Below are 24,096 nucleotides of genomic sequence, written 5' to 3' on the forward strand. Positions count from 1 at the left end.
GCCAATCACCATTATGACCACTTCTGCTTATTGTATTCTATTCTCCCACCCTTGGCATGTTTTTCATCTTAATGATATGCTCTTGGGGATTGCACCTTTCTATGTTTGCACAATGGGACCATAATCTGATTGGGATTATCACACTACCATAATATAAAAGAGAAAATTAACATTTTTTCCCCCACAAGTTTTGTGAGTCTTTATTGCACTTAATAATTTATTGCAAAATTGAAAGCCTAGTTGTATTTCATGCACTTACATAAAGGAACTTAAAAAATAACCTTACCTAGTTTATGCTTTAGTGGTGTGTTTGACAAAAATTCACTTGCATCGCCCTTCAAGGCTATAGATTTATCTGAAAAATGCAATATAAATCACCACAACAGGGATTACCATGATCACATGCTATGTTTTTCCACGGACTCTGGCCTCATTCGGCCTCATTCAACCTCATTACATTTACATATAATTAAAACCCAAAGATATTTCCAAAATGTAGGTAAAACCCAATTTCTGAAGAAAAAAGCAATATATACATAGGTTAGCGCATTCATGGATGATCCCAGTAGACTAAAGAACAGACCTTCAGCCTCTTGGTTCTTCTGAAACCTTTCATGATACTGCATGCAATTTTAAATTACGATGAGTAGTGTTTTAAATACTTTAAATTAAATTTGCAATATTCTCATGTACATAAAAAAGGAACTCAAAGAAAATGCCACCTTTAAACCTTACCTGAAGATGAATCCTCCCACTCACATGCAATAGGCTCATCATTTTTTGAAGTAAATTTTACATAACGTTTCAGTACAGGCCCACTTAAAAAAAAAAATAGCATCTGTGTGAAAATGTTAATTATGAACAATAAAAACATTACAAAACCAATAGTATCAAATTTCAAAGTTTTTTTTCCATAATGCATTAACAATTTCTCCTTCTAAATATGCCAAATATTTTTCAATATAATAAAAAACATAACTGAGGGAAGAGGAAAAAAGGCTGTGGAAATGGATGTAGACATTCCATTGTACATTTGCAGCCTAGTATGGGGAAATGGGAACAAAACCACATCTGGTATTTAAAAATTAAATTTGTGACAATATTTGTAGAATTGGAGTGGCAGAACGTCTGTACTTAAGGGGCTTGGAAGATAGAGGACATGATATCTATATGCGCCCTGGAACACTGTAAGTAATGCAATGAACTTGGTAGACTGTTTTGCCCAAACAACAGAAATGCTTGACTGACAGACAGCTGGGACAGATTAGAAGCCCAGAGCAGCTGTAAAGAGAGTTTTGCACTTGCCCACAGGAGACTCCTAACCTAGAAGCAATAGTCTCCACACAACCCTTTCTAGTTAAACAGATGCATAGCCCATTGAAACCACTGAGACACTACTCTGGAGTCTTACGGATAGATCCTTGATTTAGGGGAAGAAATTGAAGGGCAGTTGGGTCCATGCTCCCTCAGATATGGGTACAAAACTAGAGAGCAAGCGCAAACTGCCCATCAGACATGCTAGCTACCAGCAGAATGTGTGAGCTTGTGAGCCAGGGAGCACATCATTCAAGCGTGTGGATCCATGTAGACAATTATAGTGAGGAACCAGTTTACTCTAGTAAACAGTTCTATACTTAGCATTTATATGCCCTTTCTATTGGTAGATTTCAAAGCACATTACAAAGGTGTGTAAGTATTGCCCCCATTTTATTGCAAGGAAATGGAGGTACAAAGGTTAAGTGCTGTGTTTAAGGTCAGCAGCAGCTGGGAAAGGGTGGGATAGCCAAGCTTCCATGACCTCTCATTGCCCCAATTTATACCAGAAACAGGGAGACCCATCCAAGTCCCACCACCACATGGCTGCCAGCGGACAGGAGTTGAATCTGGAAATCCCCCAGCTCTTCTGGAAGCCTTAAAGCAGTCAGCTTCTCCCGATGTCAGAGCTGCATTTCTTCAAATCAGCACTTCATTCTTTGACTCCTTCACTTCCTGCAGACAGACTTTCAGTGGCATTTACTCCATCTCCATCACCATACTTCCTCTTCTCCTCCTCCTGACAGATACGAAGAACCTCTCCCCACTCCCTTCTCTATGCCAACACTCTTTGCTCCTCATCATTATGCCTCCTCAACTTTCCCTCCCTTCTCCATAATGTTCCACAGGTATCTATAAGTGCTTTAAAAAATGTCTTAAAAGGAGTAGGGAGGGGACAGAAAATAGAGACAATGGTTTAGAACTTGGACTAAGTTAAGCCCAGTCCTGAAACTTGATCCTCATTGGGCCAATAGCCTGCCTACCCAGAGTCCCAGTGAAGTCGGAGGAGTTCTCCACAGATCAAATTCCAACAACAGCGCTTCAGGGAGCAGTCATCATTGATACACTTGTCCTCCCTTCCTGCATATTGTTGGTTACACTACCTGCATTAGGGCAGTTAGGACTCAACAGTCTGTGCTGAATTATAACCAAAACACTCCACAGCAAGCTGAACATAAAATTTGCAACTCCACCCACTGAACTCTGAGACACTGGTGTGGCAAACCAGAAATTCTGCAGCAGCTTCATTTAAATTAAAATATTGAGTATCATTGAATTAAGATATTAAAATTAATAATCCCATCAGCAGATGAGTTCCTGTATTATTTATTTTTATATTAAATTCCCTGACTGGGGATGTATGCATATATACGATGCCTAGCACAATCCCAGTCTCAGTGGGACTCCTATTACTAATAATAATATACTCCTACGTCAATAGTAATGCTACTGATACTACAATTAGTATTACTGATACTACTGTTAACAGCTATTTACCAAGCAAGATTTAAAAATCCCAATCTGATTTGGGATCAAGGCAACAAGTCTCAGGAAAAAAAGCAAAATCCTGGTGATGGCTCATTTATCCTATAGAGAAGGCTTTGCAGCGCTGCTACGGTCTTAGTGCTGAGAAATATTAAAATGAAAATTCGACACACAACAGAGGAGATTACCTGCTATGATTCTTGTTTTTCTCAGGCGCAGGAGAGACTCTAGAAGAGATGCAATTGTTAGTAATCTTACTGAAAGTAATTCTTTATAGTAAAGAGGGGCATATGGAAGGAGTTTTAGAAAAGTACTGATACAAAATAAGAGTACAGAAGTTAGTTTGGCAGAAGCAGAGACAGGCTTCGTCAGCTGTAATGACCAATCATAAATCCAGTACTAACTTCACTACAAGTAAATATTGTGCAAAAGTAAATGTTTGTTAAAAGTAATTGATCAAAGTAACAAGTTCCTTTTTTAAAATAATATCAGGAAGTCGTAAGATTGCTTTTTCAAGCCCAAGGCTAAGGGGAATAGTTTGGTCACTTCTCTTGATGCTTGTCACTCATATTTTGGACATTATTCTTGGTACTTGGGACTAAGGTGAGTGGTAATTTTTAGACTGTAATAATGACTATTAATGGAATTTACTTTTCATGGTCTCTTCTGTTTACTATATAAATTCACTCACCTTGAAAAATATCAGACTAACCAATCTGATTGGTTTATGAACAGTTTCCACACAGTTTAATTTGTGTCTATGTATTTCTAACATTTCCCTCCCCCATTATCTGGATGTCAGACTCGTAGAATACTACAATTCTGGTTGGCTTAACTATATTATTCAACAAAAAACCCTATGCATAAGCAGTTTCCAAAGAACTATTTCTGTCAGTCTTGGGTTTGGAGAATTTGGTATTTTACAGGTCTAGACATTTATATGATAAGAAGAACAGTTACATTAGACAGAATAAAACATTTAGAAATCAAGAAAGAGGACAAACTCTCTTGGATCAGGGCATAAGTCAAACACTAACTAATAGGGTTAGGAGGAAGCACCCCTTTATGAACAGGTTGTTCCATATTTGTTCACTATAGGGTTTCTTTCATCTTAGCACTGGGCACTGTGAGACAGGATACCGGGTTAGATAGGCCCACTGGTCCTATTTGGTATAAGGATTCCTAGATTCCTATGTTTTACAAAAGAATTTTACAAAAAAAAGTGAGGTCCCAACTCAAGCTGATTACTTTTTTAAATTAACAGCCATGAATATAAATTCAAGTCTGAGTTTCCTCTTAAGGCTTTTCAGAAATTTTACTGAATTATTCTATACCTTGTAATAGTAAATATTCTAAATATATACCCCTTCAAAATTGATTTCACAGAAACGACTCGATATAAAATTCCCCCATGTGAACCTTTATACTGAATCTGGTACTGTAACATCATAAGAGGACTCTTCACAAGACAGAGCATTAGGTCCCTATTGCAAGAAAACCCTGGATTTATCAGCCCATGTTTAGTAACAGCTTTTTAATAATGTCACTTAATTTACCTGCTTATTACTGACTTAAGGAGTTATAAACTCTATAGTATATTTTAATTGCTTAATAATGCCTCAAACTTGGCAGAAAATGTTTTATGAACAATTAAGTTGCACTCAATCATTTAAAAAAGTACACAAAACCACTTACTGTGATTGGTGGACATTACTCTTTTTTTTATATTTTGTTTTCATAGACGCATTTGACATCTTGTGGTTCTGTTTTGCCATGTCCTGGCCAGAGGAACCCTTGCAATCTGTTGCATTCCCAGGTTCAGCATTTTCAGGGTTTGAATAATCAATCATATTTGTTCTTTGATTAATCTGAGTAGCTGTCCTCCGTAGAGATTTCGCTGATGCTCTTTTCCCCTCAGAGTCTTCTGTATTGCCTATGAAAATCTGTGAAGGTTTTTTAGATTTTGCAGGAGTTTTGATATGTACATTACCAGATGATTCTAGTGAACGTATGACGTTTTTAGGTTTGGGAGATTTACGGGACTTCTGTAATGCAGAAGTCGGTGATTCCTGTTGCAATGAAGGGGCAAACACTTTGTTTGACTTTAATATCTCTCTTTCATCCACCTCCTCTATGGGCTCACTTTCAGAACTCTCCTCTGAGATTTGTACCCTGGATTTTCTACTACTAGATTTAAGGGCAGATTTTCTAAGTTTGCTTCTTCGGTTTTCTACCAGTTTTTTAGATGATGCAACTTTTGAAAGTTTCTGTTTAGCAGTTTGTTTCTTGTGGGATGAATGTAGAGCAGTTTTTAAAATGGACTGGGGAGGTTTTGGAAAATTATGATCCTCTTTTGAAGACACAACCTTCTCTTGAGGCTCCTCAGTCATACTACAAGATCCAAAGGAATCTTCATTAGGTATTTCTGTTGGTTTAGGTTGTTCTGTATCAGAAGTATCTGGGTCTGATCTGGAAATTGAAAAAGTGAATTTTTTGGGCTGTATCTGTTTCAGGGCCGTGGACTTTTCCTTGTTTGGGGTTCTTGTGGATCTTTGTCTATCTGTATGTTTTTTACTTTCTTCTGCCAACATACAAAAATGCACACATTAATTTCCTTTTTTAACACCACAGGAATACCTTTATACATAAAACAATATTATATGATTATTAACTGAAATATCATGAACATAAATTTTTCTCTGGTGGGTGATTTTCACTTAAAGTTCTCAAAGCAGCACTATCTAGTGAATACTCTGTGTACAGTGGTAAATATTCAGTGTACAGTAACTCCTCACTTAATGTTCTCCCGCTTAACGTTGTTTCGAAGTTACGTCGCTGCTCCATTAGGGAACATGCTCATTTAAAGTTGTGCAGTGCTCCCTTATAACGTCGTTTAGCTGCTTGCTCTGTCCACTGCTTGTAGGATTCTGTGGAAGAGCAGTAACTTTACAAGGGAGCATTACACAAGTTCCTCTTCTCCACCTCCTCCCCCTCCCTCCCAGCACTTCCCCCGCCACCAAACAGTTGTATGGCGGTGCTTAGGACTTTCTGGGGGGGGGGGAGGGAGGGAGTGGGGAAGGGCCATGTCTTCGCTCCTCCCTGTCCCTTCCAGAAAGTCCTAAGCACTACCAAACAGCTGTTTGGCGGCAGGGAAGCACTGGGAGGAAGGGGGAGGAGCGGGGACATGGTGTGCTCCGGGAGAGGAGGTGGAGTGGGAACAGAAAGAGGTGGGCCTGGAGCAGAGCGGGGATGGGAAGAGGCAGGCCTGGAGCATCCCCCAGCAAAGTTGGCGCCTGTTCTTCTGGTGGGAAGCTGTTGCTGCATAAGGTGCTTCTTAGCGTCCTTGCCTGCCTCATTGTCTGCAGCAGGCTGTGCCTTTGTGGGGTAATCCAGGGGCACCTCCCAACCACAGTACAGTACACTACTGTACAGACTTTTGTCTGCCCCCCAAAAATTTCCTTGGAACCTGAGCCCCCACATTTACATTAAATCTTATGGGAAAATTGGATTCGTTAAACAGCACTTAAAGTTGCATTTTTCAGGAACATAACTATGTTAAGTGAGGAGTTACTGTACCACATTCCGTTCATCTACTGGGTGTTAATCCCTAATCTAGAAAGATTTGAAGCACCTTTTGTTCTCACACAGCTGCTTCCAAGTCAACTTTACACTCTTCCTGTTAAATAGCTCTCCCCCGCATTATTCCTCAAATGCTGATTCCCTGCAGACACACCACATATCTCTAGCTCCTTTCCACAAAGATGGGAGTGGTACCACCTTCCTTGGTCCCCACGACAACAGCAAAGCAAGTAATCACTGCTACCTTCCCTGATATCTCCACATGTGGGCAAGGGGGAAATGAGTCACTGTTGCCTCCCTTACTGCCATATACACACACACACACACCCATACTTTCTCAGTTGATCCTTCCATCCCATTCAGGACTCTCCCAACCTGCTTATCAACTGCTGAATAACCAGACACACTCAGGAATAAGGGGACCAACAAAATATTTTCTTATATTCCCCATTCCCTGATTTAACATCCCCTGTAATCAATCAAAACATCCCCAAGGAGGAGTACCACCATTCTAAACCAAAGGAAAACGTCTTTGGTTGTTGACAGATTCAATTAAGAACAGGCAAATCAAGGGCAGAAGGATCTCCCATTAATAAGGAATGTGAAAGACTACTAGTTTTCTTTTATCGTAACAATTCAAATTTTCAACATTTGCAAGTATAAAAATCCAAAGAGTCTTTACATCTTGATCTGTTTTTCTAAACATGACTTACCCATGTGAGGGCTGCTTTGCCTTACAGATTTAAGAGCATCTTTCTTTTTGTCAGATAAACCTAGATTTGTATCCGAAGCATTTTGTAACTCATCTTGTATCCCTTCAGCAACATCACATGTTTTCATTTTCGACTGTTCCATACGAGTCACTTTAACAGGTACTTCATTCTGTGTCTTCCTATCCTTACGTTTCTTGCTTTCTCGTACAACTGCCTTTTTCCTTTTGGAAGGCTGAGATTTTGGCACAGGCTTTGCTAAGGCCTGTTTCTCTATTTTTTTGTTCTTTTGGGGAATTGAAAACCAGGATGTAAAAGAAAAACCATCCGATTCGTCAATTAAAAACTCACACTCATTTTCCATTCCTAAATCTTTTATGGGAGAAGGTGGTGGTGGTATTGAGGCTGAATACCTAAGGATGAAAATACAAAAAAAGGGTTGTTTTTTCATGTAATTTGGTACAGCAAATTTAGAAACAGTTTTGTAAACAAATGAGATAAAATATTAAAGGAAAGATAAATGCTTAGAATGTTTTGGGTTATTTACCAACCATATAATATCTGGGGAAAAAAAATCACCAGTAATTTGAGCATTGTACTACTATGGACAAAATAACAATCCATATAGCAAAATAATTAAAAATGTAACTTGTTTTTCCTGGAACATTCTTCCATATTTTACACTTGTATGTACAAGATTTTAAGCATCAGTAAACATTTTCGGAAATTGTCTTATACCAACCGGGACTAATAGGCTTCTGTTTTTATTCCAACTGAAAGGAAGATGATTAAATTCAATTTGAGCTTTCATCTCTGAGCAGCATTCAAATGCTTCAATTTAAAAACCCTCAGAGTTTAATCCCGCAAATCTAACAGTGACTTCACAACATCTGAGCACGTTACAAGGTACTGCTCAAACGACATTCATTCATCATTCTATCCTGTTTTCTCCCTGCCACTTGACCAAAGGGGGACACAGCCACTTTTTTCCTATCTGTGGCCACCGGTTTGTACCTCATCATTAACTCAGACACTTTGGAGAGCCATAACACTGCTCCCACCTGACCCCCATCCCAGCTAACTTCCTCTCCCATTAAGTTAAACTCCCTAGAAAGCAATATTCTACCTCAGGCTAAGTACCATACACCCAACTTCCAGAGAGCTCAGCTCCACCATTGCTCTTAAAAGTCACTCCCACACAGCCTTGACCCAGCATAAATCCACCTCCACCCCACTCAGACACTACTGTTTTTGTATTGAATCCACAAAAAACTAGGAGTGATGCACTACTTTGGCACATACAAGCAAGAACAATAAATGTCAAATCATAAAGCTACAAAATTGGTTAGGTTGGTTGGTTAGTTCTAATGCTATCACTTGGACAGCACAGAGGCCACTGAATGCGTTGTGCACCTCTATGATATCCTAACCTGAGCCAAATCTGGCATGTTACCATGTAAGATGCCAATGAGGAACAGTCTGTTGACACCCACCAGTCATCATGTTCTAGGTTTTCCCAGGGGTCTTTTCGTCCCAGCTTTCATTGGGACAAAGTTGAAGATTATTCTCAGGGAAGTCAGTAGGCAGATAACAGTTCAACAGATTCAGAGCAGATAACAATACTACCTTAAAGAGCACTGGGCAACTGTTTGAGTGAGCGGAACCTGTTTAGTTAGAAAATGGATCTCTTCATTCGACTTGAATTCATACCCTTTGATGTTTTCGATCGTTCGGAGATGCTACATCTGAACTGTGTCCAACTTCTTTTCAATCTTGACAGGGAAGGACCATATTTCAGTATGACAGGTCAGAATACGGACCACCAGCTTCGCCTCTCTACTTAAAAACACTATTCAGTTTGCAAAAGACATTTCTTGATAAGGTGCCCCTTACTAACAATACTTTTGCAGTGCAGGTTTCAACTTTTCTTGATACCACTCATGTTATCAGAAACAGAGCTGAGGCAGGTGAAATCACAGACTATATCAACTGGGTGTTCACCCACCAAGATGCTGGAGCCCGCAGTGTGTTTGAAATTGCTGACTGCTAGAATCTTGGTTTTACCGCCAACTAATTTTCAGGCTGACATTTGCCACTGAGCTTTCCAAGGCTTTAAGTGCCTCAACTAGCTTGTCCGTTGATTTGATGACTAGTGCTATGTCGTTGACAAAATCAAGGTCAGTGAGGTTCTTGTCATCAAGGCATATGCCTAAAATGCATTTACTTAGTTTCTGGTCAAGCACAGAGCCTGTAACGGCACTGGAGAGTTCTGGGCAGCAATGTATCCCTGTCAAATACCTGACCTAATGCAAAAGGTGGTTTTTTTCCTCATTTACAAGAATGCAGCTTGAGGAGTCATCATCTAGTAGATGGAACATTCTACAGAGCTTTTAAGAAAGGACTGCAAGTTTTCAAGTTCAGCCAAAGCAATACTTTGTCAACAGAGTCCAAGGTGACTAATATCCACAAACACAGTGTGAATGAGGCACCTGGATTCTCATATCTTCACAATAAGATGGCACAGCATGAAGATTTGCTCCATCATGAAACTGCCAGGACTAAAGAAACAAAACAGAAACAAAATTTTTCCCCAGGACAGACAGAAGAGTAATGCCACAATAGTTACAATAGTCTCATTTGCTGCTTTTACATTTCCAAAGCAGTAAAATAATGCCTTTTTGCCGGTCGGATGGGACAGACTCTGTTCTCCAGATGATACTGAACAGCGTTTGAAGCCAGGACATTTTTAACAGTTCTGCAGGAATTCCAGGTCTCTGCCACCTTATTTCTCCTTAACCTTCTTTACATCTCTTTGGATTTCATTATTAGTGAATTTGCTAGGATCAAATTGTGCAGAATGCGTCAACTGAGCAGCAGCCTTCATGTCATTTTAATAGGCAGCAGGTTTTTTAAAATAAAGTATTTCTTCACATAACACACAGTCAACTTGTGGAACTCCTTGCCAGAGGATGTTGTGAAGGCCAAGATTATAATATGGCTCAAAAAAGAACTAGGTAAGTTCATGGAGGATAGGTCCATCAATGACTATGAGCAAGGATGGCACAAATCCAAAACCATGCTCTGAAGTGTCCCTAATCTCTGTTTGCCAGAAGCTGGGAATGGGCAACAGAGGATGAATCACTTGATGATTACCTGTTCTGTTCATTCCCTCTGAAGCACCTGGCATTGGCTACTGTCGGAAGACAGGATTCGGGGCTGGATGGACCATTGGTCTGACCCAGTATGGCCATTCTTATGTTCTTCTGTCAGGGTCCAAAGAAATTGTGGGTGCATTTAGCAGCTAGCTGAAATGTCACGCACTCTGCCTCTGTACTGATTAGCTGACAAGAACTGGAGTTGACCTCACTAAGTGAATGACCCTTTTTGTCAGCGAGGTCACTCAAGCATTTAAACACAGAGACAATGTTGTTCCTGGTAGCTTTCTCCAGTGCGATGGCTTTGGCTTCCATAAAAGTTTTGCAGTTAGCATGTATTGCTGCTTTTTTTTTTTTTTAAACAAGTGCCACTTCGCTTACAATACATAACCATATCATCTCTCAAATGACCCATGTGACACTGGTCAATGATGGTGTGACGTTATTGACATAATCTGGGACCATACAGATCATTGTTGAAACCAAGGTCCTGTAGCAGCACCAAATCTTCTATAAAGTGGGTCAAATAAGGTGTCTAAGACAAGATTATGGTTTGCTGGTTATGATTATACTGTCTATGTGTGTGTATCATTTTTGTCGTTAAAGTTATGAATATTGGCTCTATACTGTCTGTATTTCAAACTTATGCTGTGCTTCTGGGTGACACCCCAGACAAGTTGGTGTCAGCTCTGCCTCGCCTGCGTGATGGCCCATTAAGGACCATCAGCTATACAACGGACCCATTCAGAGAAGGCAGATACACCTTGCGACTCAGCAAAGTATGCAGGGACTTCCCCATGTGACTCCAAACTTCATTTTGCTGTAATTTTCCACAGTAAGAACAAAGAGGTGTTCTTACACCTGGAAAAGACTATAAAAGGCTGATGCCTCATCTCCATCTTGTCTTCAATCCTGCTTCTTGCCTGTGGAAGGACTTTGCTACAACTGGAAACTCTAAATAAAGGACTGATGACCCATCCCAGCAGTGGATGTACTCCAGAGACTTGATTTGAACCTGCAGTTTATTCCATCACTGCTACAAGCCTGAACCAAGACCTTTGCCATTATTGTAAGTAATTGATTCCATTTAACCAATTCTAGCTCTCATCTATATCTTTTTCCTTTTATGAATAAACCTTCAGATTTTGATTCTAAAGGATTGGCAACAGCGTGATTTGTGGGTAAAATCTGATTTGTATATTGACCTGGGTCTGGGGGCTTGGTCCTTTGGGATCAAGAGAAACTTTTTCTTTTACTGGGATATTGGTTTTCATAACCATTTGTCCCCATAATGAGTGGCACTGGTGGTGATACTGGGAAACTGGAGTATCTAGGGGAATTGCTTGTGTGACTTGTGGTTAGCCAGTGGGGTAAAACCAAAGTCTTCTCTGTCTGGCTGGTTTGGTTTGCCTTGGTGTGCACAGAAACCCCATCCTTGGGCTGAAACTGCCCTGCTTTAAGCAATTTGTCCTGAACTGGCACACTCAGTAGGGTCCCACCAGAAACAGCATCGTTACAGATGGTTAAAGTATTAACAGACCTAGGGCTTGCTGGCTCTTTTTCTGAGACCAATGACAGTCACAGTGACATCAATTCAGCATCAGTATTCTCTGCCAGAGTCTCAAACCTGTTCAAGATTTCAACTGCACAGCAGTTTCAAATGCTACCGCTTTTTATGTTAGATAACTCAAATTTTGGTAACCCAAGAATCATAGATGGAAATAAATGTACAAAACAATTACTAAAATCAAGTATCAGAGGGGTAGCCGTGTTAGTCTGGATCGGTAAAAGCAGCAAAGAGTCCTGTGGCACCTTATAGACTAACAGATGTATTGGAGCATAAGCTTTCGTGGGTGAATACCCACTTCGTCGCATGCATGTAGTGGAAATTTCCAGAGGCAGGTATAAATATGCAAGCAAGAATCAGGCTAGGGATAACGAGGTTAGTTCAATCAGGGAGAATGAGGCCCTTTTCTAGTGGTTGAGGTGTGAACACCAAGGAAGGAGAAACTCCTTTTGTCGTTGTCAGCAGTTTCTTGTTGAAGTCTGGTCCTGACGTTATTTTGCTGCAGGATGGCTACCTTTAAATCTGCTATTGTGTGTCCAGGGAGGGTGAAGTCTTCTCCTACAGGTTTTTGTAGATTGCCATTCCTAATATCTGATTTGTGTCCATTTATCCTTTTACGTAGGGACTGTCCAGTTTGGCCGATGTACATAGCAGACGGGCATCGCTGGCACATGATGGCGTAGATTACATTGGTGGACGTGCAGGTGAATGAACCAGTGATGGAGTGGTTGATCTGGTTAGGTCCTGTGATGGTGTTGCTGGTGTAGATATGTGCACAGAGTTGGCATTGAGGTTTGTTGCATGGATTGGTTCCTGAGCTAGAGTTACTATGGTGCGGTGTGTAGTTGCTGGTGAGAATATAATTCAGGTTGGCGGGCTGTCTGTGGGCTAAGACTGGCCTGCCTCCCAAGGCCTGTGAAAGTGATGGATCGTTGCCCAGGTTTCCTTCCCATGGGTCCAGCTGATGAAGATGTCATCAATGTAGCATAGGTAGAGAAGGGGTGTAAAGTGGACAAGAGCTGTGGAAGCATTGTTCCAGGTCAGCCATAAAAATGTTGGCATATTGTGGGGCCATGCGGGTGCCCATAGCGGTGCCACTGGTCTGGAAGTATATATTGTCACAAAATTTGAAATAATTGTGTGAGGATAAAGTCACAGAGCTCAGTAACCAGTTGTGCTGTGGCATCAGGGATACTGTTCCCGACAGCTTGTATTCCATCTGTGTGTGGGATGTTTGTGTACAGAGCCTCTACATCCATAGTGGCTAGGATGGTGTTTTCTGGAAGATCACCAATGCATTGTAGTTTTCTCAGGAAATCAGTGGTGTCACGGAGATAGCTAGAAGTGCTGGTGGTGTAGGGTCTGAGTAGAGAGTCCACATATCCGGACAGTCCTTCAGTGAGAGTGCCAATGCGCAAGATGATGGAGCATCCAGGATTTCCGGGTTTGTGGATCTTGGGTAGTAGACAGAATAGCCCCGGTCGGGGCTCTAAGGGTATGTTGGTTTGTTCCTGTGTTAGTGTAGGGAGTGTCCTGAGTAGATGGTGCAGTTTCTTAGTGTATTCCTCAGTGGGATCTGAGGAAAGTGGTCTGTAGAATTTGGTATTGGAGAGTTGTCTGACAGCCTCCTTTTGGTAGTCAGACCTCTTCATGATGACAACAGCACCTCCTTTATCAGCCTCTTTGATTATAAAGTCAGGGTTGTTTCTGAGGCTGTAGATGGCATTGCGTTCTGCACGACTTAGGTTATGAGGCAAGTGAGGTTGTTTTTCCACAATTTCTGCCTGTGCACGTCGGCGGAAGCATTCTATGTCATTTCAACCCTCCGGAGGAGTCTATGTGTAATGTCAGAATTACGACTTAGATTCATAGCTTCGGAGGCCAAAAAGGACAACTTTGATTTAGTTTGGGAGCTCATGTTCAGCTGATTAGCTATCATTACCCCCAAATCTTTTCCAGAATCACTGATGAATGATGAACAGAGTCCTACATCCTGTAAGTATGGCCTACATAAGTTCTTTGTTCCTAAATGTACATATTTACATTTAGCCACATCAAAACACATATTGTTTGCTTGCACCCTGCTTACGAACAGATCTGGATCGCTCTCTCTCAAAGACCTGTCCTCTTCATTATTTATCACTCCCCCAATCTGTGTCATCTCAAACTTTATCAGTAATGATTTTATGTTTTCTCCAGGTCATTAATAAAGATGTAAAACAACATAGGACTAAAGATGGAAACACACCTGTTCAGTGATGATTCCCTATTTACAAATACATTTTGTGACCTATCAGCTAAATATCTTTTAATACATTTAATGGGTGCCATGTTAATTTTATATTGTCCTAGTTTTTTAATCAAAGTGCCATGCGGTACTAAATCAAACACTTCACTGAAGTCCAAGTATATTACATCAACACAGTTACCTTTATCAACGAAACTTGTAATCTCATGAAAAAAGATACCAAGTTAGTTTGATGAGATCTATTTTCCATAAGCACATGTTGATTGGAATTAATTACATAACCCTCCTTTTACTCTTTATTAATCAAGTCCCGTATCAGCTGCTCCATTATCTTTCCCAGGATCAATGGCAGACTGACAGATCTATCATAACCCAGGTCATCCTATTTGCCCTTTTTTAAATGTTGGCACAGCAATAGCTTTCTTCCAGTCTTCTGGAACTTGCCAGTGCTCCAAGAATTACTGAAAAATCAGCATTAATGGTCCAGTAATCCCCTCAGTCAGCTTTTAAAACTCTTGGATGAAAGTTATCTGGACATGCTGATTTAAAAATGCGTCTAACTTTAGTAGCTGCTGTTTAACACTCTTCTGAGATACTAATGGAATGGAAAGAGTGTTATTTATGGAGAGCAACTGCTTTTTCCCAAATACAGCACAGAAATATTTAACACTTCTGCCTTTTTTGCATTACTGTTGATAATTCTACCATTTCCATCTAGTAATGGACCAATACCATTGTTAGGACTCTTTGTTCCCAATATACTTAAACTCCTTCTTATTGTCCCTAACTCCACTGGCCATAGATTTCTGCTTTGTGCCCCCTTGCTCCCCTTATCAATTTTATACCATTCCTACCTTCTGATTTATATTCACTACTATCAACTTCCCCTTCCTTCCATTTGTTATATATCACACTTTTTATAGCTGCCTTCACTTCCCCTCTAAATGTTGTCCATTTTTAAACCACTATGGCCTTTTTCCTCAATTGTGGCTTTTGGGGCACTTTAAAAACACTAACTGCCATTATTTCCAATGATCATTTTTCTGATTATTTTTAGTAATCAGATGGACTGCTCTAATACATCATTCAGTATTAGATAAATTTGTTGCTACAATATTTGAGATTGTGTTGATTACTTGCTAACAATTAAGTTTTACTTCAATGCACCTTTTTTCAACAGTTCCTGTTGTCACAGCCCCTAAGAATGCTGAAGAAAGCGACTTCTTTTCCTGTTCAGAAGGTCCAGTAACACATTTTGCTCTTTCCACTGGAACCATCTGCTCTTCTGTCCTTGCCTGAGGACCTTCTGACCTTCGAACTTCTGTCTGTCTCCTCATCACTGCTAGAGTTGCTTTTTCATCAAGACTTAATCTATATGTAAAAAAAATAGTATTTAGATCTGATACTGTTAATCTCTAAATGTACTTTAAGTTTCTTCCTAGATCCTCCTCAGTTTACATTATGTTTCTTTAAAAAGTTATGAAAATATATTGTGCTAAGAGCAAACATTCTGTCAAGCAACTTAAAATATAGTTTTGCAGGTGACTATTTTAGCAGCTCTACATTTCTATTTCTATGACACTGTGATGTAGAGTCTAACATTAACTTCTTCTACCATGTCTGATAACTTGAAGTGGGTTTGCAAAAACAAATTTGGAAGGAACCAGGGCTATCCAATACGCACACAAGTCTCATTTGAATCACTACCTCTTGACTTAAATTTTACTGTGAGCACTGAAGATTGCTATACAGTAGAATTTTCAAACATTTCTTCTGTAGATTTAGCAAACGAAGCAACTTACAGGTGTACAGATGTTTCTGCTTCCTCAACAAGGAGAACAGGTGATCCAATGACCTCATAATTATCCTCATCAGTATCAAAGATGCCAGCAGGGCTTTGGCTTGATCTTTCAACATCTTTTAATATACTACTTGCTTTCTTGTTAGAACCAACAGGATTACCGGCATCAAAAAGATCATCTTCACTTGAGCTTGTACCTTCTTTTAAAACACACCCCTCTTTTTTGTTAGAGCCAACTATGTTCTCAAGTGCTATAGCTTTCTGATGTTCTTCAGCTGACTGTCCTGTTATAGATATTAAACAGCATTAGTGTTTTCACCTCAAAAAACAGTATAAAAATTCCAAGAAATAATTACCCCCAAAATTTAACAAATAAATGATAGCAGCACCAACCTGAACAGCTGATTGATTTTACTGGTGATGCATCTACAGAGGATGTAGACTTAAACGTCTTCTTCACAGAGTTAAATAAACCTGAATTTAACTGTAATGTTTGACAGTGAACAGCAGGAGAGGTAGAAAAGAAAAAAGTTTGTTATGATACAGCAATAGTAAAAATATTAACAAATATAAATCCTCACATTACATACCTATTTTCTGATCATAATCTTATTTAAAATCATTTAAAAGCAGATTCTCATCACAATTTAATACTTACATTTCCAGTCCTTTAAAAATGCCAGTAAAATGATAAAACATTCAAGTAATTAAACCACTTCAAGCCTCTCACCACGGTTCAATTCTTAGTTCTATAAGATGCTGAGCAAGTTATTTATCCTCTGCATGCATGTAGGCCGATGTAAGTAACGGATTTAAATCACTTTTTTAAAAAATATCACTCACATGAATCACACTGAGGCTTTGTAAAAACTAATTTGAAAATCTGTGCTATTGAAACTTTAATTTAATATTATAATAATATTAGTAATAAACTAAATTATAAATGCTGAGGAAGAGAGGTGTTAATACCACTGCAGATGGAGAATCTTTTGATTTTTACAAAACTGCTATAACCAATTCAAAATACTGAAAATTAAGGCCCTGACCCTGCAAATTCTTAAGCAGGTTTGTAACTTTACTTGAATCATTCCATTGACTTCAGTGGAACTAATCAAGTGTGCAAAATTAGACAATATGCATAAATGATTGCAAAATCAGAAATTAAAATTAGATTGTTTTTAATAAAAAAATTAAGTGCCATAAAATCTTTGTTGGTTTAAAACAAAACTGCTTCACAATGAAAATACAATACATTAAATAAATTTCAATACATTAACAAAGTTATTGTGAACTTTTTAAAATACAGGCCAAAATTTTTAAAAATTGGAGTCTAAAGTTAAGTTCCTAAGGGTGGGATTTTCAAAAGCACCTGGGTACCTTAAAAGCAAAAGTCCCAATGACTTCAAAATACAAATCATGATGGACTGTTACTGCCTGGTCAAAGCATTTCAGTTTTATTGATTTGTGGAAGTTAAATGTATCAGAAGGTGTTATTGGGTGCAAATATAGCACGGGCTATTCGCTTATCAATTTTTTTCTTGAGTTTGTATTATTCTCACAGTCAAAAAGTGGAACTGACTTGTCTTTTTCAGCATAGATAAGCTTCTTAAGTATGAAATTTCTTAGTACAAAAAAAAACCTGTATAAAATTTGAAACTCCCCTAAGGAGCAAGAAGCTAATTAAAGTGTAACATCTACTTTAGTAATTTAGTAAGACTATAAAAAGGGAAGTGCTAACATATAAATAAAATGTCTTAAATTTGAAAAAATGTAATTAAAGATCATGATTTAAACAAAATTTTATTACTGAGTTTTTTTAAAGTCATGATTACCACCAACCCTGCTTATGCACCCCAGGTCTTCAGGAGTAAAATAAGGGATACCTCCTGTCACGGTTTCTTCCCCACTCTGAACTCTGGGGTACAGATGTGGGGACCCGCATGAAAGACCCCCTAAGCTTATTTCTACCAGCTTAGGTTAAAAACTTCCCCAAGGCACAAAATCTTTGCCCTTGGACTAGGGTATGCTGCCACCACCAAGCGCTTTAACAAAGAACCAGGGAAAAGGACCACTTGGAGTTCCTGTTCCCCCAGCTATCCCCCCCGTCCCCCCCAGCCCTTACACCCCCTTTCCTGGGGAGGCTTGAGAATCAACAAGTTGAGCACAGACCAGCTTGGGTTTCTTAGGACCCTAAAAACCCAATCAGATTCTTAAAAAAACAGAACTTTATTAGAAGAACAAAACGAAGATAAAAGAAACACTCTAAGATTAGAATGGAAGATAATCTCACAGGCAGTCAGATTCAAGACATAGAGAACCCCTCTAAGCAAAACCTTAAATTACAAAAAGACACAAAAACAGGAATACACATTCCCTGCAGCACAGCAAATTTACAAGCCAAACCCAAGAAAACCTAATGCATTTTCTAGCTAGATTACTTACTAACTTTACAGGAGTTGGAGGGCTTGCATCCTTGATCTGTTCCCGGCAAAGCTATCACACAGACAAAAGCCTTTCCCCCCCCTCCAGATTTGAAAGTATCTTGTCCCCTCATTGGTCATTTTGGGTCAGGTGCCAGCAAGGTTACCTTAGCTTCTTAACCCTTTACAGGTGAAAGGATTTTGCCTCTGGCCAGGAGGGATTTTATAGCACTGTACACAGAAAGGTGGCTACCCTTCTCTTTATATTTATGACACCTCCTTAATCAGTGGTGTTGTGAGGATAAACTGATTAATATCTGTAAAGCAACTGGATAGGATGCTGATAGGGGCCATATAAACATCTTAGCAGACCACACACATACAGAAGCACTTGTTCTGATAAATATAGGACCCCTACAATGAGCTGTCTCCGTTGAAAACCTGAAATACGCACAATATTGGTAAAACGATGGGTATGCCTACACTGGAATAAAAAAACCCAGGGCACTGAGTCTCACAGTCAGGTCAATTGACTTAGGCTTGCGATGCTTGGGCTGCAGGGCTAAAATCTGCAGTGTAGACATTCAGGCTCAGGCTAGAGCCCAGGCTCCGAGACCCACCCTCCTCGCAGGGTTTCAGAGCCTAGACTTGAGCCTGAACATCTAGACTGCAATTTTATGGCCTACAGACCAAGCTCCATGAGCCCGTGTCACCTGATGCGAGCTAGCTGAGGGACTTTTATTGCAGTATAGACGTACCCCAAGAGACTGCAGCTTGACCTCTTTGGTAGCAGAGACTACTCAGACAGGTGCAATCACAGGGCCAAGACTTTGTTTCTACGAAGACAGCTAGAAAGTGAACTACTCTACCTCTTACAAACAACTGAAGATTATGAGCTAACAAGCGCCTTTTATACAAGCATCATCCTTCAATGGCTCAATTATACTACTTCCATTTGGTTGCTGGGAAGAACACAAAGAAAGATCTAATAAACACAATTGTATTCTTTTGCATTAGGGTGCAAGCTAGCCCTACCAACCAGCAGCGGGTAACCAAGGAATCATTCATTGCTTTTTCCAGCAGTGGGAGTTTTAATTGTAAAAAGTTTAGTGGGACCAACGGCTGAAGCTGGACAAGAGAAGCAGAAGTTCAAGGGAAGTCTGAACCTGAGAGACTACTAGAGAAAGTTATCAGGAATGAAAGCTGGGTAAACTATTATGAGAAAAAGGATGGAGCAGGGAGATAGAGAATATGCCCAAATTGTTTTACAATGACAACTGAGGGAAATAATGTTATCAACCATTACAGCAGAGCAGCGGTTCTCAAACTGTGGGTTGGGACCCCCTTTGAATGTGGTCGCCAGGGCTAGCTTAGACTTGCTGGGGCCCGGGGTTGAATCCCGAGCCCTACTGCCCAGGGGCAAAGCCAAAGCCCTCGGGCTTTGCCGTCCCCCACCCCACACACACACCCAGGGCAGTAGAGCTTGGGCTGGCTTAGGCTTCGGTCCCCCCTCCTGGAGTCATGTAGTAATTTTTGTTGTCAGAAGAGGGTCACAGTACAATGAAATTTGAGAACCCCTGCAATAGAGAGCTAAAATATGCCACAAATGTAAAGAAAATGTACAGACTGTATACATCAAGAGGTGCATGTATAAAATTGTCCAATGTGGAACAAATACACACTGAAGGGAAACTGTTCCCCACACCAAACAGTTACATTGTTAATATAACTAACTTACCTCTTTGCTCAGTAATAAATCCTCCTTTTGCTTAAAAATGACAGGGGTTGAGCAATGTGTTATGCTTGGAGAATTTATTGAAGAATCACTAACACAATCTAAAAAGAAAAAACTAAATGTAACAAGATGAATGGAATAGTACATAGCTTGCATGTTTTAAAAAATATGATTTACTCAGAATTTGAGAGGAAAAAAATCCAGTCAACAAGGAAAGATATAGTTTATGTAACAGGTTATAGTGCAGTTTCCATGTATTTTTAGAAAGATCATTGCATTTTTTTGCATTACGCTATAAACATGCTACATGAAAAATCAAACCGTTTATACAACTACTCCTTTTCCACTACGTGAGATTAAGGAGAGTGTTACAACTCGCTCATAAAAAGATCAATCAAAGATAAAAATTACAGACAAAAGTTAGAAGCTTACTTTCAAAACAATCTCGTATAATTTTCAGTACATTTTGGCCTGGCTGTACATTAATCTGTTGTTTTCTAGAGGGAAGAAGGAAAAAAATACATTGGAAGAATCATTTGCAGTAAAAAGTTACCCACTTAAAATTTGCACGTAGCCTGTTTATCTCAGCATATGCAGCAGCAAGCACTATGCTCAACATTACATAATGGTTGACAGTGTCATTGCTATTTCCATTAGTTCATAACTTCCTGTAAACTTTTCATTTACCATGCTTAACCTTCTGTATGGAGTGTTTTGGTTCGCTTTTTGTCTTGGGTTGTTTTTTTTTTAAATTCAATGGAAAACAGCTCAACCAATGTTGAGTGTGAGGGGAGTGAAGGAATGTCTTCTGCCCATAGAACAAAATTTACAATTTTTTTCCTAAACTGTCATACAGGTAAAACAGTTTGAAAATGAGAGGTGAAATCTGGCATGAGAGCAGCCCTCATTGGGTATCACTACCTAGAGGATAGGAACAAACTGGTTTTTTTAAATGAATATGTCACAAGTTTTTAAAAATCAGATATTAGGCAAGTAGGGTAGATTTTTTCACTAAGCTAATAAAGTGTGCACCTAAAAGCGGACTCCCAGCATATGCATGTGGGACTTAAATGCATAGTACAATAACAAAATGTATTACTGAGAATTGGCAGGGACAACTACAAAGAGGGAAATGGCTCCTGCCGAAACTAAAGTGTGAAGGGGCTGAATAACGTCCCCAGTGGAACTTGCAGTGGAGGAATAGATTGAGGAACAACTCCTGAAGACTGTTAAGGTGCACAAAGGCCAATGAAGCATACCTGAAAATTCTGAAAGGGGCTTTACCCAGTAGACTAGCTATGGTGAGAGCAAGAGAGGGGTTCCTACTGCCTACAGTGCATTAGACAGGTCATTTCTGTGGTGCCTAGCCAAATATTTCCAGTTGTGAAACTGAAAAAGCTAGGTTGGAAACACTCTAGTTGCTTGGTGTAAACACTCAGAAGTTGGAAAAGCCAAAGTTAAGATCGCAAGAACAACCTCATAGTGCAGTTCTACTCATTGACATTTGTCACTGTTAAAAACTAAATTAAAATAACTTTAATTTTTAGGCATCCCCTATTGTCTTTTTCCTTTCTGCAGGCAAAAGCCAACCTGCCCACCCCATGAGTCCTGCATCAGCTAGGAAGAAGTCATCAGGGATCGCAGCAACTAACTGAACCAGGGGTAGCAGCCCTAAGGTGTGGGAAGGAAAGGAAAAAAGGAGCACTTCCAGCTACCTCCCACTTCTTCCTCATACACACATAAGTCTAATTTAACTTCAGGATGGAACATTGCCTTTTCCCTCAGAGGGGAAACAGCAGGGATTAACAGAAGGATTTTTCCCCCCTGAACTCCTGAAGTAGGAGTCAGATGAGGGAATTAGGAGAAAAACATGCAACTTTCAGGAAAAAATTGGAGGGTCAGTTGGTGGGGGCGCAGATGAGACTGCACAATTGTAACCCCATCCGCATTGGAAGCTAGGATAGACAGGGGAACGGAAACAGAAATTTCCCCCCATCAAGTAAAATTCAGTGAAAGCACAGCAGGTTTGTCCCTGAAGTGAGCACTGAGCTTCCGGCTCCAGAACTGCCAGCATCCACCCCCTTCCAATAGCACTTTGACAAATAGCTTGGTAAGAGAGGCCTGCAAGTCCTCCACCCTCACCACCAACACCTCTATCCAACCTGGGGTGGCTGAAATCAATGCTCTGAAAAGATCCTGGGGCCAGAGAAGGGAGTATCAACAGGCCCTACCTTCACTCACTGTCTTACCCAGAGGCAAATCAAAAGGTTTCTGGATGGGGTAACGTAGTAGCTAAGAAGCAAAAAGCAAGATTAAGGTTATGTACACAACCTAAACACTGGCATTAACTGACTTCTGAGTGACCAACCATGCACTCACTTGTCCATGTCCACCTTCGAATACTCTGTTTAACTGAGGATTGCTCAACTGTCCATGACATCCAAGAGGGGGCAAAAATGAGATGCTTTCAGTATCACTACTTTAGTATTTAAAATCTTAACTTCCACATAGCCACATCACAAAAATAAAAGCAAAACACAAAGCAAGTTTGAAAACCAATTTAGAGGGATATAGCTGATAGACTGCAGTTATGATATTAACCTACTGATATAAACCAACATAACTTTCACAAGTGGTCAGTATCTAAGAATTAAAATTTAAAATGCAAGCACAAATTAATTACCCTTCTCCGTTGCAGAATCTTGCTCTGTAGTCATTTTTTAAATGATTCTGTTAAAAAACAAAAGTCAATTTCTTATTATCAAACATGATACTGCTTGAAAAAGAAAAGAAATTGAAATTATTTAACTAATTCTTGTTCCCTGAGTACATCAGTCCAGAGGATTCCCAGGCTTTGATTTTGTGCTGGTGTGAAACAAGTAGGAACTCCCTTAGCTGATGCTTTTTGGCCCTCTACAGTACTGGTAGCTGTACCCACACATGTAGCTGTACCCACACATGGGGATACATGTATACCAATAGCCAGTAACTCAGCTTACCTCTAAAATAGGGGTGTAAAGCATCCAGACAGCATGATTTAATTACATGGCACACATGACATTCAGGTTCTCCAGAATCTAAGCTTTCATTTTAAAAAAAACTTTCTAGTCATCATGACTGCAGAGATAATTTTTCTAAATGAACAATGAATGTTTTCTAAATGAACAATGTCTCCCTGAGTCTGTAGACCACATGAAACAATGATAAACGGATGAACTCCCATGTCTTCTATCGATCTGACTGGAGCATCACCTTAATGTTGGCACTGAAGTGTCATTTAAATAGTTTAATCCAGAAGGTCCCAAAAGTGTGGGGTGCATCTCCCTAGGGAGGCAAAGAGAACATTCGGAGGAGCGCAGCAGGCCGGCCCCAGCTCCCGGCCCTGCACCCAGTCCTGCTCCCCACCTCGGGCCACAGCTGCATTCCCAGCCAGGATAGGGAAGAGAAAGAGCCTGGCTTCTTCACAACGCCTATCGGGCCAGGTCAGGAGACAGGGGAAATAGGGAAACAGACAACATGGGACTGCTGGGGGGAGTCACAAACAGGGACTCATAAGGGCTAGACTGGGGAAGGGGGATGAATGGGAGTGGAGGCGCAGGGCCATGGGGGGGGGAGGTGCAGGGCCACATGGGCAGAGTGGTAGGGGGTTCAGTGCTACAGGGGGATGGCTTTGCGGGGGCACAGATACACATGAGGACAGGGGATGCAGGGACACATGGAGATATGGGGATGGGACTGGCTGAGGAGGTGCAGGGACACATGGGCAGAGGGGGTACAGAGATACGGGGGGAAGGAGGATGGCAGAGACACATGGGGACAGGGGCAGATGTGCCTGACTGAAGGGAGAGACTAGGAGTCAGCCAGGATCTGCCTGGGATACTCCCCAATAATCCCTCCCTGCCCCCCTCAAAAACCTGTTCCATACTTTTCCCACCCATACCCAACACCACTTCAAGTTCATACCCAGGCTCCTTCCCAGCAATTATTTCTCCCTCCCTCCGCTCCTCCATTACCCCTGACTCCTCCAAGCCTTTGCACTTCTTCTGAGGAGTGCAGGAAATACAGTTTTATACTGTGGTTTA

The 24,096-nt window shown here is 40.4% G+C and overlaps 1 protein-coding gene across 2 annotated transcripts in view; it reads right to left on the reverse strand.

Moving 5' to 3' along the window:
• Positions 1-24,096, reverse strand: part of CENPC (centromere protein C) — a 71,060-nt gene that overhangs the window by 39,428 nt on the left and 7,536 nt on the right. For both annotated transcript variants that reach the window (XM_073340250.1, XM_073340249.1), the window contains 11 exons: positions 22,698-22,744; positions 20,447-20,511; positions 20,018-20,115; positions 16,253-16,343; positions 15,861-16,143; positions 15,226-15,429; positions 7,092-7,501; positions 4,495-5,380; positions 2,988-3,026; positions 736-818; positions 287-355 (listed from right to left, as the gene is read on the reverse strand). In XM_073340250.1, coding sequence (XP_073196351.1) covers positions 287-355; positions 736-818; positions 2,988-3,026; positions 4,495-5,380; positions 7,092-7,501; positions 15,226-15,429; positions 15,861-16,143; positions 16,253-16,343; positions 20,018-20,115; positions 20,447-20,511; positions 22,698-22,744 — 2,275 coding nt within the window. The remainder of the gene's footprint in view (positions 1-286; positions 356-735; positions 819-2,987; positions 3,027-4,494; positions 5,381-7,091; positions 7,502-15,225; positions 15,430-15,860; positions 16,144-16,252; positions 16,344-20,017; positions 20,116-20,446; positions 20,512-22,697; positions 22,745-24,096) is intronic.

This window comes from Lepidochelys kempii, chromosome 4 (assembly GCF_965140265.1).
Source record: "Lepidochelys kempii isolate rLepKem1 chromosome 4, rLepKem1.hap2, whole genome shotgun sequence".
Lineage (NCBI taxonomy): Eukaryota > Metazoa > Chordata > Testudines > Cheloniidae > Lepidochelys > Lepidochelys kempii.